We start from the raw sequence: 12,522 nt of genomic DNA on the forward strand, positions 1-12,522 counted from the left end.
CGGGCCTCGTCGGCCAGAGGCCCACCTCACTCCCTGCCCCGTCCTATCTTTCACATCTGCTTGTAACGACTGGGTTCAAGTGTTCCTCCACAGGAGACTGTGGGCTCACTGAGGGCAGGGTCTGTGGCTTTTCCATCTCCGGGACCCTGCCCCTGGGCCCTGGCATCCACCAGCTGTTGAGTCAACACCTTTGAACTGAAACCACGTTATGCGAGACCGACGGCTTTATGGCAGCTCGGTCTGGCCATCGAGGGCCTCTCAGTCAGCGTCCGTGTGGCCCCAGCGACCGCACTCAGCCCCCACCCGGGACGGAACGGCGAACGGCGGGGCCTGGGCGAGCGGGGCTGTGTCTGGGCCCAGGTTCCCAGGAGCCTCGCTATTCAGCCAGAAGTCTCTCTGGGCTCCCGGGACCCACCACAGCCCGAGGATACCCAGCCCATCTTCCCCTAACCTCAAGAGACTGTAGCTCAAGGTCCATTTTTGGTCACTTTAATTGTAAAAACGAAGACATTTATATAAATAAGACCGCTGTGTAAAATAGGATTCACCCTTCTACTAAAACCCTTCTCCCCACGCTCAAAAAAGAATATAGAAAAGCCAGCAGAGATCAGAAGTACAAATCAGCATGCGGTCCCTGATGAGAAGTAACTGGCAGGCCAGGTTTCCCTGCCGAAACAGGCCTCGTGGTGAGCGCACTCCTGGCCCAGGAGCCTCGCCGGAGGCTCAGTGACACCCACGCCCTCTGCCACGGGAGCCCAAGTGCACAGGTGGAGGCGGTACAAAAGGTTCGCGGCCTGGCGGCTGGGGAGGGAGGACAGCACGTGGGGAAAGGCTGTCGGTCCTCGCGCCAAAGCCGGGGACGACGGAGCTGGCGGTCCAATGAGAGGCAGCGGTTTGTTCAGCCTGGGGTCGGGCTGGGGAAGGGGCTTCTGGAGGGTCACCTCTTCTCCAGAGGACGAGGGGAGAAAGCTGCCAGTGTCCCTTGAGAGGACAGGCTCCTCCTGGGGCCACGTGCATATGGCCGGTGAAGACAAGGACGGTGCAGGCCGGCTGCAGCGCGAGGGAGCGGGGGGGGGGGGCGGGGGGGGGCTCCCGGGAGCGAGGGGAGAGCGGCCCCCAAGAGAGGTGGGGCTGGCGTGTCCTTGTGCGAAAAATCCCACCTCCCCACCCTCCTACCCTGTCACACCTCCCACCCCTCCCCTGCGTCCAGACCGCGGCCTGCTCTCCCCTTCGCGCGCTGGGGGCCTGGGGAAAGGTGTCCACGCGTTCACCCGCTGGGCGCGGCTCGGGAAACTGTCATCAAAGGGCAAAAGGAAAGACCCCAGGCTCTCCTTTGCAAAGCGAGGGCCTGCCTGGGGCCGCTCCCCATCCCTGCAGGGGATGGGGGCAGGGGTGGGGGGGGGGGCGGTGTCAGGAGCACTTCCAGACACACACAGCCAGGGTCCCCCCGAAGTACAGGTACAGGAGGTTCTTCACCTCGTGTGTGATCTCAAACCCAAAGCCCTCGCCGATGACCACGTGCCAGGAGGAGCCGAACTTCTTGTCCATCGTCTCTTTGATCATCTTGGCAGCGCTCTGGAACAAAGGGGACGCTCATCAGGTGGGAAAGGCTGGAGGGGGGGGGAGCACGAGCCAACCCCCGCCTCCCCCCAGGAGGCCGAAGTCTTGGCGGGAGAAGAGCTCATGCCCCACTCTTCTGCCTCCTGCCAGGGGCTGGGACACAGGGACGGAAGAGCAGACCCTACCCCACCAGTCAAGAAGACACTGGCGAGGCTGGTCGAGCAGGCCCTGGTCTGAAGAGGGAGCCCCGGGTCGGCGTCCGGGCTCCGCCGTTCAGTGCCCGTGTCCGGGGTCGGTACCGCGAGGCTGCGGTGGGGACCAAGCGCGGTAACGCGTGACGGCCCTCCGCACGCCGCGTGCGGTCCTCGTCACTGCGAGGAGGTGTCAAGTTTGTCTCCAGGGAACAGAAAGGCTTTTCCCTAATGGGTCCGGGGAACTTCTGGAAGGGGAGTTGGACTGCTTCCCTCAGTTACAGCAACAGCCCCCACTCCTTCCTGTGCTGGCTCTTTCAAGAAGCTTCTTCTGAGAAGAGGCCTAGGGAGGGGCAGAGGACCCAGCCTCTGAGGGGGAGTCCGTGCCAGGCGCTTGGCCCGCGTCATCTCAGTACACACGTTCTCGCGGCCACCCGGTGGGGAGGCAGCATCTGACTCCCCGTTACAGACTAGGAGACTGGGGCTCAGAGAAATGGCTTATCCGGGGTTAAAGAGCTCGGAAGGGCTGGAGACAGCATTTGAACTTGGGCCTGGGTCTGCCTCCCCAATGGCTGGGCTGTCGGGATGCTGACTTCTTTCTCACTCATCACTGGGCTGATGAATAACATTCCTGCGTCACTGCCTGTTGGCCATATCCCCAGCACCCAGAACAGTGACTGGCACAAGGGATGGCGTTTAACATCTTTTTTGGATGGATGGATGGATGGATGGATGGATGGGTACGTGAATGAATGCCCGGGCCTCTGTTCTCCCCTGGGACGGAGCCAAGGGGGAGAGGTGCCCTACCCAGCAGACCCCGGAGACAGGGAACACAGGCAGGGGCACCCGAAGAGCCCTCTAGGGCTGGGCATGACCACCATCAGATCAGTGCCCCGGAGACAGCACCAGCCTCTTCCCTCGCTGGCTTTCCTCGGGCTTCGAATGCTTCCAAGGAAGGCGCCAGCCAGGCCCCAGTAGGACTCTCTGGAGCTGGCTGTGGGGACCGGGGCCACCTGATTCACCCACGGGGGTCACCGAAGGAAGGCACAAGGGGCCGCCTGTACCTCATTGTTGTTGGAGAATTTCTCACAGGCCGTGACACATAGCTCCATGGTCTCTACTCGCATCTCCTCTGGCATGTCCGAATGCTAGAGACAGGGCAGGGAGACAAACAGAGAGAGGCTTAGCCCACGAGCTGGCCTTCCGGGCTGGCTTCGCTGTCCCAAGCTTAAGGCATGGACATTGGGTAGCTGCCCTGGCACGGCCCTGGGCAAGCCCATCTCCTGACTCGGGGCGTGCCGCTGGGACAGAGGGCATGGAATCTGGCGAAGCCGAGTGGGCTTTAACGCCCGGGCCCCTCTGCAAGGGCACGAAGCTTCCGGCATCACGTTCCAGCCAACAGACACGGGGAGAAGGCTGGCCCGGGCAGGAGAGGATGCCGGTTGTGGAAACAGTTTACATCGGCCCCAGAGCACAGCTGGATCTCAGCCGGAAGGGCCTGGAGAGACAGCTCCGGGTTCTTCCTAACTCTGACCGCTCTCTCTCATCCACTTGGCCGGATCCCCCTCCTCCTCCTGATTGCGGGAGGGCCCTGGGCTTCGTCCCTACCCTGTCTCTTCGCCAGCAAGCTCCTCTTCAGGAGGTCCCACCCTGTTCCGTGGCGTCATGTATCTTCTACGTGAGGGTTCTTACATTTTCGCTCCCAGCTCTAACCTTTTTTTGTGGGGGGCTCCGGACTCCTATGGCCAACTCTCTACTTGACAAGCTGACTTAGACGTCTAAAGGATAACTCGACTTTCCCCACAAACCTACGCTTCCTCCTCCTTCCTTTTCTTGGTAACTGACACCATTTTCTCTCCTGAGTTCAGGGAAAAAAAAAAAAAGTCCTGGGAGTTATCCTTGACTTTCCTGTCCTCACACCTGGCACCCAATGCGCCAGTGAGTTCTACGGCCTCAACCTCCAAGATGCGTCCTGAGTCTGAAGGTGTCCACTTCCACTCCGTGACCTGGGCCTAGCCACCCCCTCGTCTCCCTGGGCCTCTGCAGTAGTGTCCTCACGGGTCTCCCCACTTCCACTCCGGTCCCCTAAAAATCCATTCTCCTTACAACAGCTGGAGCGATCCTTCGAAAACATCAAACGCGTCCCATCACTCCTCGGCTTAAAACATCCGCTGCTCCCTTCGGGCCCGGGAGAGCGTCCACACTCTTCACCATGACTGTCACAGCGCCTGGCCCACCTGTGAGGTCTGGCCTGCTGTCACTCTGGCCCTCACGTCCCCCCACCCGCCTCGGCACTCGTCGGCCTTCCTTCTGTTCTTCCAAAATGCCGAGCTCACTCCCACCGCGGGCGTTCGGGGCTCGCCGTTTCCCCTGCTTGGCACGTGCTTCCCAGACCTTGGCAAGGCTGTCTCCCTAACTTCATTCAAGTCTCTGACCGGAGAACTCTGTCCAGAGACTAACCCCCTACTCTCTAGCCCCTGACACCTACTTTCTCTCTCTTGATAGCACTATTTACCGGAATTACGCTCCTTGAAACTTTTCTTCCTGTGGCCCAGGCCTTTGCCTGTCTTGCTCGCTACTGTACCCACAGTGCCTAGAAGAGAGCCCAACGTACAGTAGGTGACCTAAGTACTTGTCGAGTGAATGAAGGAACGAAGGAATGGAGCATTGTCGACTCTCAGACCTCCAGACCTGAGCCAGGGGAGCCCTTAACTTCCTCTCCTGCTGTCCTGCAGGGAACGAGCTCTCTGCCTCGCTTCGAGGCGGTGTGGGCCCTGCTGGCCGCCCTGCCTCCCTGCCCCGGGGCTTACCCTGACCAGAGGGAAGGTCTGCAGTCGCTTATAATCAGCCTCATCTTTCTTCCCTTCTGTTTCTCCCATGATCCTTCCACCGTGACCCCCGGAGGGAGAGAGTGGGCTCTCAGGAGGTGCTGGCGCTGGCAGTGAAGACCACACTCTGGGGATTCAGGAAGCAGGCCCTGCCAACTGGGTGGGAGCAGAAAATGTCTTTCCTCAAGGGGTGCTGTGGAAAACAGGAAAAACCAGGAGAAAGAGTTGGCTTTCAAACCATACATCACAAATTAGAAATGTCTCACTGACAATTTGACACCTCCCCGTCTTAACTCCTCCGCATCCTTTTCCAAATGGCCAGCAAGTCTGCAGACGGGAGGATGAGTCAACGCGAGATGCTGGGACCCGGTGGTTAAGAACACACTGGTATGCGGCTACAAGCCCACACTGTCATTATCAAGACAAATACTGAGTGCGGGCCAGGCCGAGGGTGGAGCCTGGAGCTTGCAATTAACACACACAGCTTCTCTGTATGCACACGTATGTACACGGTCCTTACTCCCCAGCACACGTAGCTGGATAGGGAAATGTCGGGTCAGGATCAACAATCCCGGGCTTGTGTGCAAGCCGGAGCCTCTTCCACGGGTCCCTGATCTGCGGAAGGAATGGGAACAGTGAGGGTCCGTGTCCTCCTCGGCTTGCCGGGCTCCCAGCACTTCCTGCCCCCTCCCCCTCAGGCCTGCCTGGTCCAGAAGCTGTACGGCCTGGGCCTCCTGGTCCTACTGTTCCCCAGCAGTGTGGCCTTGGGCCTCAGGGTCCTCACCAGGAACCTGGGAGCAGCCACATCTATCTCGTGGGGCTGTTACGAGACTCAGATGAGAAGGTACGTGAAGCTAACCCAGTGCCCAGCACATGGCCACATACACGAGAGACTGTGTGTGGATATGAATGGAAAGTTATACAGCCTAATACATATGTTTGGATTTTTTTTCTTTCCAAATCTAGCTATGTAAAAACAGATGGGACTTTTCCTAAACAGAGGAGCTGGGTCCTAATGTCTGTGAGCACTGCTGGAAATCCTGGTTGTTTCTCCTTATTCTCCAATTCAATCTAGCCTGTAATTCAAGGGACGTTTTCTCTCGGAAGAAGGACTAACACAAGTGCCTACAACCCACCGTGCTGCGAACCCTGCTTAACCATCCACATTGGACACCTACAAGCAAATAATGTTATGCCAGCGTTTCTGACGTTTCCAAACTGGTTTGTTTTCCTGGCACGGCCGCCAAAGCCCGAAAACGCCTAGCGTAGCAACTAACGGGCAGTCGTGACAGGTGACGTTTGTCAGGTTTCCTGTCCCTAGCGCCCCACTGCTACAACGCCCCTGCGAGTTAGGGCCTGCACCAAAGGAGGCCTAAAGCTGCTACTCCACCGGCCTGAGGTCTCAGCCGGTGAGCGGCAGACCTGGGGTTTGACTCTGGGCGTGGTCTCTGGCGTGGGCCCCTCTCTCTCCTTCTCGTGGCACCGACACAAGGTAGGCGCCCAGTGTGCCACCCCCAGCGCAGGCCATGTGATCCCAGCTGCGAAATGCACGTTTGACGTCTGACCGGTCAGTGACGACCGTTCTCATGTGGACTCAACCCGCGTGTGGCCGAGCACCGAGCCTTCCGCGTGCTTCTTCCGGGCTGTGCTCTCAACCGTCTCCGTCTCTCTGGTGCTTCAGAAGCCCTCGGCGCCACCCCATTTGGTGGGCTCCCTCGAACGAGGCTGGAAGCCTGCCGCTGACTCCACCATCCCGCGACACTGGTATTTTCTGGTTTCCCGGTGGACAGACGGTTCCTCTGAGCTCGTCAATTCTGGGCACCTGTACCACTCAGATATTAGCAGTTCTGGTTTGTCTCTACAGAGAAGTTGGCGAATGACCAGGCACGATCTCACTGGACTTTCTGCTAATGTTTCTTATTTCACAGAATCCAGGGAATCGTCTTGTCTCTGCTCGTTAATGTTAAGGCCCATCTCCAATCCCATCCTGTCCTGGCTTTCATAAAGGCCACTTGCTTGCTGCCTCCTCCCCGTTATCAAGGTGCAACAGAGGTGACGATCAAAGGATACGGGCTTTAAGGTGTGTTTACCTCCCAAGATTCTCAGCTTAAAATGCTGAAGCAGTTGCTGAGGCATTTCCCACCTAAATACTGAATTAAATATTTCAATCCGATCCAGTGTATCCTCGGGGCTCAAGAGTGCTGGCCTGGCGTGGCCTGGAAGGGAATTCAGTCAAGGGTGTGCCTGCCTGCCCTTGGGGAGGGCGGGGGCTGGGGCTGCTGGGATTCTGTTTCAGCATATGGAACCCTGATGAACCAGACTCAGAGGTCAGAGATATTACCAAAGTCCATTCTTCAGGAACAAAGGGGAAAAAGCCACCGGGACAGGGTTTTTTTTTTTTTTTTGGAGGGGGAAGGGCGTGGGGAACCGTGAGGTGGGGTATTTAGGCTTGAAGGCCAGTTCTATAACCAAAATGAATTTTGTTCCCTCCGTGCTTTGCAGCCCTGGGCAAGTAATTTAACCCGAGCCTTGGTTTCCGCCTCTGTGCAATGGGATGAACCCGTCTTCTTATTCTCAGAAAGCCACTGCAAGCACCAACGGTATGTATGTGAGGGTGTGGAAACCGCAAAGCTCTGTGCACTGTTCTCATCGCGCTGCTCGCGCTGCCACCCTGCCGTCGGCCAGCACGTCTCCAACATTATTCAACCGCGCTTATTAAGGACCACGATTGCGAATGCCTTTTCCTAACCACTGCCAGTACTTCTGGGGATCCAAAAAGGGATGAGACTTGCAGGATAAAAAGGAACAGTTATAGATGACGTGCTTCCAAATACAGAAAGGTAGGAGAATCTTTTATGATGCTGTATCATTATAGTACAGCTACAGTCATTTGGCCACGATTTAAAGCCCGCCTGGAAGAATGCCGCCAAAAATAGCAGACCCAGAGGTTTTAATAACCTTATCAGTCTCCCGTGCGGATGAGTGTGTGTCTGACAGCTCCAGGCCAGAAAGAAGTCCCATCAGGCCTAAAAGAGGGCCCTTTAATAATGTAAGTGTGCCCACAGCCAGGGTACTTGAATCTGCTGGGCACCAAAGCTCCTCAACCTGTCCTAGGGACATCCTGGTGCACAAAGCCAGTGGCGGCCTCGCCCTGTCTCCTGTCCCTTGTTCTCCTCGCCCAAGGACGCCTCCGAACGCTTGGCACAGCCTCGCCCCTGTCTACTGCGAGGCTACGCCCGGGGAACAGGAGGAAAAGGCAGGGCTCTTTCTGTCATCACCTTGAAAGACCCAGCGCCCCTTGTCCTGCTGTCTGTGCCTCATTCTTTCGGACACTGACCTCAGTCACCGTGTATTGTTTTGCTCCTGAAGCACTTGGGAAGAATCCTTAGGAGGGTTAAGCGGATGTGAGAGGAGTGGGGGGAAAATGAAGGACTCTGGGAATTAAGGCCGAAAGCGTCTGCCAGTGCCCCAGAGTGGGGGTGGGGGCAGCCACTCAATGCCTGGAACACTCCTGGCTTGTGCATCTCGGAGCACCCCCGGTCACCACCACCAGGATCCGAGAGGTGGGAGGGCACACTCAGAGCAGGGCATGGGGGTTGGTGGGTGCAGGCTCCGCGGGCAGGTCTGAATTCACATCTCGTGCCTCAGACAAGTGTTTCTCTCTCGGAGCCTTCGTTTATCTCGTCTGGAAATTGGGACGAAGAACAGACTACCTCACAATAAGCGTCAGCTCTTGTTACCGGTGCAGTGAGAGGGGGACCTGCGATGTCCTTCTTCATATACCAGCCCACTAAACACCTAAACGTTCAGCCAGACAAACCAATAGTTACTGAGTCCCCACTCCGCAAGTCACGCTGTAAGCACTGACGGACAAAAGTCACAAGGACAGTCTGTGGAACACAGCTGGGGCCAGTGGTAGTTGGGGGGGGGGGCGGGTACACCGGGTTTTCATTCATTGTCTCCTTTCATCCAGTAACAACCTGTGAGGGCAGCATCCACTCCCAGTCCTCAGATAAGGCACCCGGGGCTCAGAGAGGTTTGGGGGCTGGCCCAAGGGTACTGAGCCAGCAGGGACAGAGCCAGGATCCAAACCCATATCTGCCCTTCTAATTCTACCTTCTATGCCTCTTCCCCGGTCACAAGCAGGTAGGAGAAAGAAACACAAGTAGCTTCAATTCTCGGCATCTGCCACCTGCCCGGGCACGTCTCCTACTTCCAGACACGTCGGGGGGACACACTGGGTGCCCTGGTCATACCCCCCGCCCTTCCCTGCCACGTCGACCCTCTGCCTTCTGGCAAACACAGAGCAAAGCTGGCAAGGTGAGGAGAAAGGAGGCTAAGGGAGTGAGGGCATTCATCCAAGATGCTGGGGGTGAGGTCAGGAGACAACACGGGAGACCCGGATTTCACAGATCAGTTTCAAAGGGGGGAAGCAAACACAGGATTGCGTTTTCAAGTTACGCTGAGAACATTAAACACATCATCTACTGTAAATGAAGGTTTTAATAGTTAGAAGGAGATGGTTGCAGAATAAAGGACAGTCCTCAGAAAAGACAGTTACTTTCCTCTCTCTCTCTCTCTCTCTCTCTCTCTCTCACACACACACACACACACACACACACACACAGGAAGTTGCTGCTGTTAGTGTTGTTTTTAACATTGTCCTCGTTTTTTCTCGTTTTACTGAGGTCTAGTGAAGACTTCTGATGTGCCTTAGACCATGGGGAAGGAGGGAGGGAGGGAGGGAGGTAGGAAGAGGTGGGGGAGATAGAGACATTTTCTTTATGTGTAACACGACATACTAAACAATATTGACTCACGTGGTCCCCCCCACCCCCGCCACCACCACCAACATACCCGAATTTGGATGAAATCCCAAACCTTTTGTTCAAGATACAAAGTACAACAAAAAGTCACGGCCGTCACAGCTATTAGCTCCAAGCGAGCACAGATGCTCACCACACACAGCCGACTACGCAGTTTGCCGCCCCTCTCCTTCCCGCTCAAGAGAACAGATTTGAATGTGAGGGACGAAGAAGGACATTATTCCAGAAATAAATTGGAGTTGGCGCTGATTGGTTATTATTATTTTCTTTTAACCATTCGCAACTGCGAATTACTGGTGGCATGTCACAACCAGCCACGACTGAGCAGTTGTGTCGCGAGTCCAGACAGTCACCTGAGGCTGAAGGGTCTTCTCTCTTCCCCTGTAGATGCCCCAGGGCACTCGTCCAGTGTCTGCCACATGGCAGAAGCCCAACAGATATCTCTATTGTCGTTAAATTAGATTTCATTTGCTCCCTGAGAAGCATCAATCCATTTGAGTATCAAATTCATTCGATCGGATATATTGAGCACTGACCATAAGCAAGGCAACAGGACGGGTGTTCTACATCCAGGATCTCACTTACTGCCCCCTGTCCCCAATAACTCTGCTACACAGGTGCTATTATCCCTACTATTCTCATGGCCACGACGGCCGAGAAAAGGAAAGTGACTTTCTACCCAGCTAGTAAATGGAGGAGCTAGGACTCCCTCAGTATATAGGACTTCAAGATTAGGCTTTTTCGATGACTCCACTTTAAGCAGGAGACAATCTCTGCTTTCAAAGGGGCTTATGATCTGAGAGACCACCACATACACAAGGAACGGACTATGGTTCACGACAGAAAGCAGAACATGCCACAAGGCAGATGCAGAGATAGAGGCAGGAGGAGAATTCTAGAAAGGGCAGGGGAGAGGATGGCAAGAAACGCTTGGTGGCAGGGGCAGCCTCAGAGTGGGAATCCTGGCAAGCGGACAAGGTGAGGAAGCCGTTCTGGGCAGAGAGATGAACAAACACAGTGACTTCAAAGCAGAAAGCTCAAAGCATTTTCTGGGAAAGTCCAATGGTTCAATCTGGCTGGGGACAGAACCTGGCACAGGAGAAGAAGGGAGAAAAAAGGCTGGGAAACAATGCTGGGGGTGGGTTTGTGGAATCATAGAAAGGCCCTATAACCTAGGCCTGAGAAGCGTGGACATTTTTAGTGGGGAAAGAGAAACGCTTTGGAAGTCTCTCAGGGGTTGGTGACATTGCAGTGTTTTCAGGCAATTATTCTGGTGGGCTGGGTAAACAGAAGAGACTGGAGGTAGGGACACCAGTTAGGAAGTTACGGCACTGGCTCAGGTGATCTGAACCAAACTGGCCGCTTCTGGAATGTGAGATGTGAGATCCTCAAGGAGGCAGAATCAAAGCAACGTGACAACTGCCTGAGTGGGATGGGACGGCAGAGTGAGGAAGGATGGCCATGCCACTGAGAAAGACGGCATGTCGGGTAGGACAGACGGATGGTGAAGAAGTGGGCCGGTCTGATTTTAGAACTACGGAGTGTAAGTTGCTCGTAAGACACGGCGAAGAAAAGTGTCTCGTCAGGAGTAGGTAATCACCGAATCACACGTCATCAGGCACAGAAGGGAAGCTATTGAGTCCAACCACCACAGCAATATATCACGCACTACCCTCACCCCCACTCCAAAGCATCCCGAACCATGAAAGACCAGGAAAAAGATCAGAGCACGGGATCTGGATTTCATGAAGGAATGACGGCTGATAATAAGGGAACTGATGACACTTCTCAGAGGGGGAAAATGTGGGGAAGAGACCAAGGAAGTGAAGTAACAAATACTGAATCTACATTGGACCAGACTCTTTAAGAAACAAACAAACAAACAATTCAGTTTATTTATTTTGAGAGGAGGGGCGAGGGGCAGAGAGAAAGAGAATCCCAAGCAGGCTGGGGGTATCCAGCGCCCAGCCCTAGGAGGGGCTCGAACTCACCAACGGTGAGATCATGACCTGAGCTGGAATCAAGAGTCCTACGCTTAACCGACTCAGCCACCCAGGCGCCCTGGACCAGACCCTTCATACTTCAATTCCTTATCCTCAGAATTCCCCCCAAGGCGACGTATCCTGATTTTATATATACTCAGACTGGAGTCCAAGGAGGTTAGATAACTTGCTAAGGTCCTGTGATTGGGAATTCAAATTAGGTTTGTCAAGTTCTGTTCCCTACACCCATGGGTAGCACATCCTCAGGGAAGCCCATGGTTGGATCAAAAAGCACATCCTAGAACGTCAGGGTCGAAGAGGCCTTAGAGATTATTCAAACCAACTTCTATTTACAGACGGGGAAACTGAGGCCCAGAGAAGGAAATGACCAGCTTGGGGTCCCAGCACGTCACCAACGGTCCAAATCAAGCGTCCTGGGCCAAGGCGATGGCGACCACCGGTCCAGCCGCGGGAGCGGGGAACTGCTCCGCGAAACGTGGGGGGGAGATTAAGGTCCTGGGGGGAGTCGGGTCAGGGAGGATGGGGGACCGCGCAGCGTGACGGGGCTTCGGGTGTGTGGGGGAAGGAGCGCCCCGTAGAGTCGCCACAGCTAATCGCTCACGGCCCATTTCCCAGGTCCCCGAAGTGAGGGGGTGGGGGTTGGGAGGACCGGGGGCTGGGACCAGCAGGCAGGAGACTCGAGGTGGGGCCTCCGCGGTGGGCGAGGCCCCACCCGCCCCGCGACGCCTCGCGGCCCCGCTTCGGGCCGGCCCTCCCCGCCCGGCTGCCCGCCGCGCCCCAGGGCCTCACCTGCTCCCGCGGGGGCCGGAGCCGGGGCCACAGCTAGCGCACCCCCGCCAGGGTTGTCAAGGAGCGAAACAAGAGTGTCTTAGCAACAACAAGGAAGTCCTGCCCCCTCGCCGGACGTTGACAGGGATTTCACTTTTTATTGGTGAATAGAAGTGTCAATCAATGTTAAAGGCCCCTACAACGTCAGGCTGGTACGGAAAGGGGCGTGGCTAGGGGCTGGGGAGGCGGAGCTGCGGTTATAGTCGTCTTAAGTGGGCCTGAGGAGCCGGGGAGGTACGGAAGTTCTCGTTTGAGAGAAGCAAACTGGGAAGAGTGGTGTTACTTT

At 55.9% G+C, this 12,522-nt stretch overlaps 1 protein-coding gene across 1 annotated transcript; it reads right to left on the bottom strand.

Annotated features, from left to right (window-relative positions):
• Nucleotides 1-467: 467 nt before the first annotated feature.
• Nucleotides 468-12,314, bottom strand: DNAL4 (dynein axonemal light chain 4). The gene is made up of 4 exons (XM_027070713.2): nt 12,198-12,314; nt 4,562-4,772; nt 2,816-2,899; nt 468-1,575 (listed from the first exon to the last, which is right to left on the bottom strand). The coding sequence occupies exons 2-4, from the start codon at nt 4,628-4,630 to the stop codon at nt 1,411-1,413; spliced, it is 318 nt and encodes a 105-aa protein (XP_026926514.1). The 5' UTR covers nt 4,631-4,772; nt 12,198-12,314; the 3' UTR covers nt 468-1,410.
• Nucleotides 12,315-12,522: the final 208 nt, after the last annotated feature.

The sequence above is a fragment of the Acinonyx jubatus genome, chromosome B4 (assembly GCF_027475565.1).
Source record: "Acinonyx jubatus isolate Ajub_Pintada_27869175 chromosome B4, VMU_Ajub_asm_v1.0, whole genome shotgun sequence".
In the NCBI taxonomy this organism is placed as follows: domain Eukaryota; kingdom Metazoa; phylum Chordata; class Mammalia; order Carnivora; family Felidae; genus Acinonyx; species Acinonyx jubatus.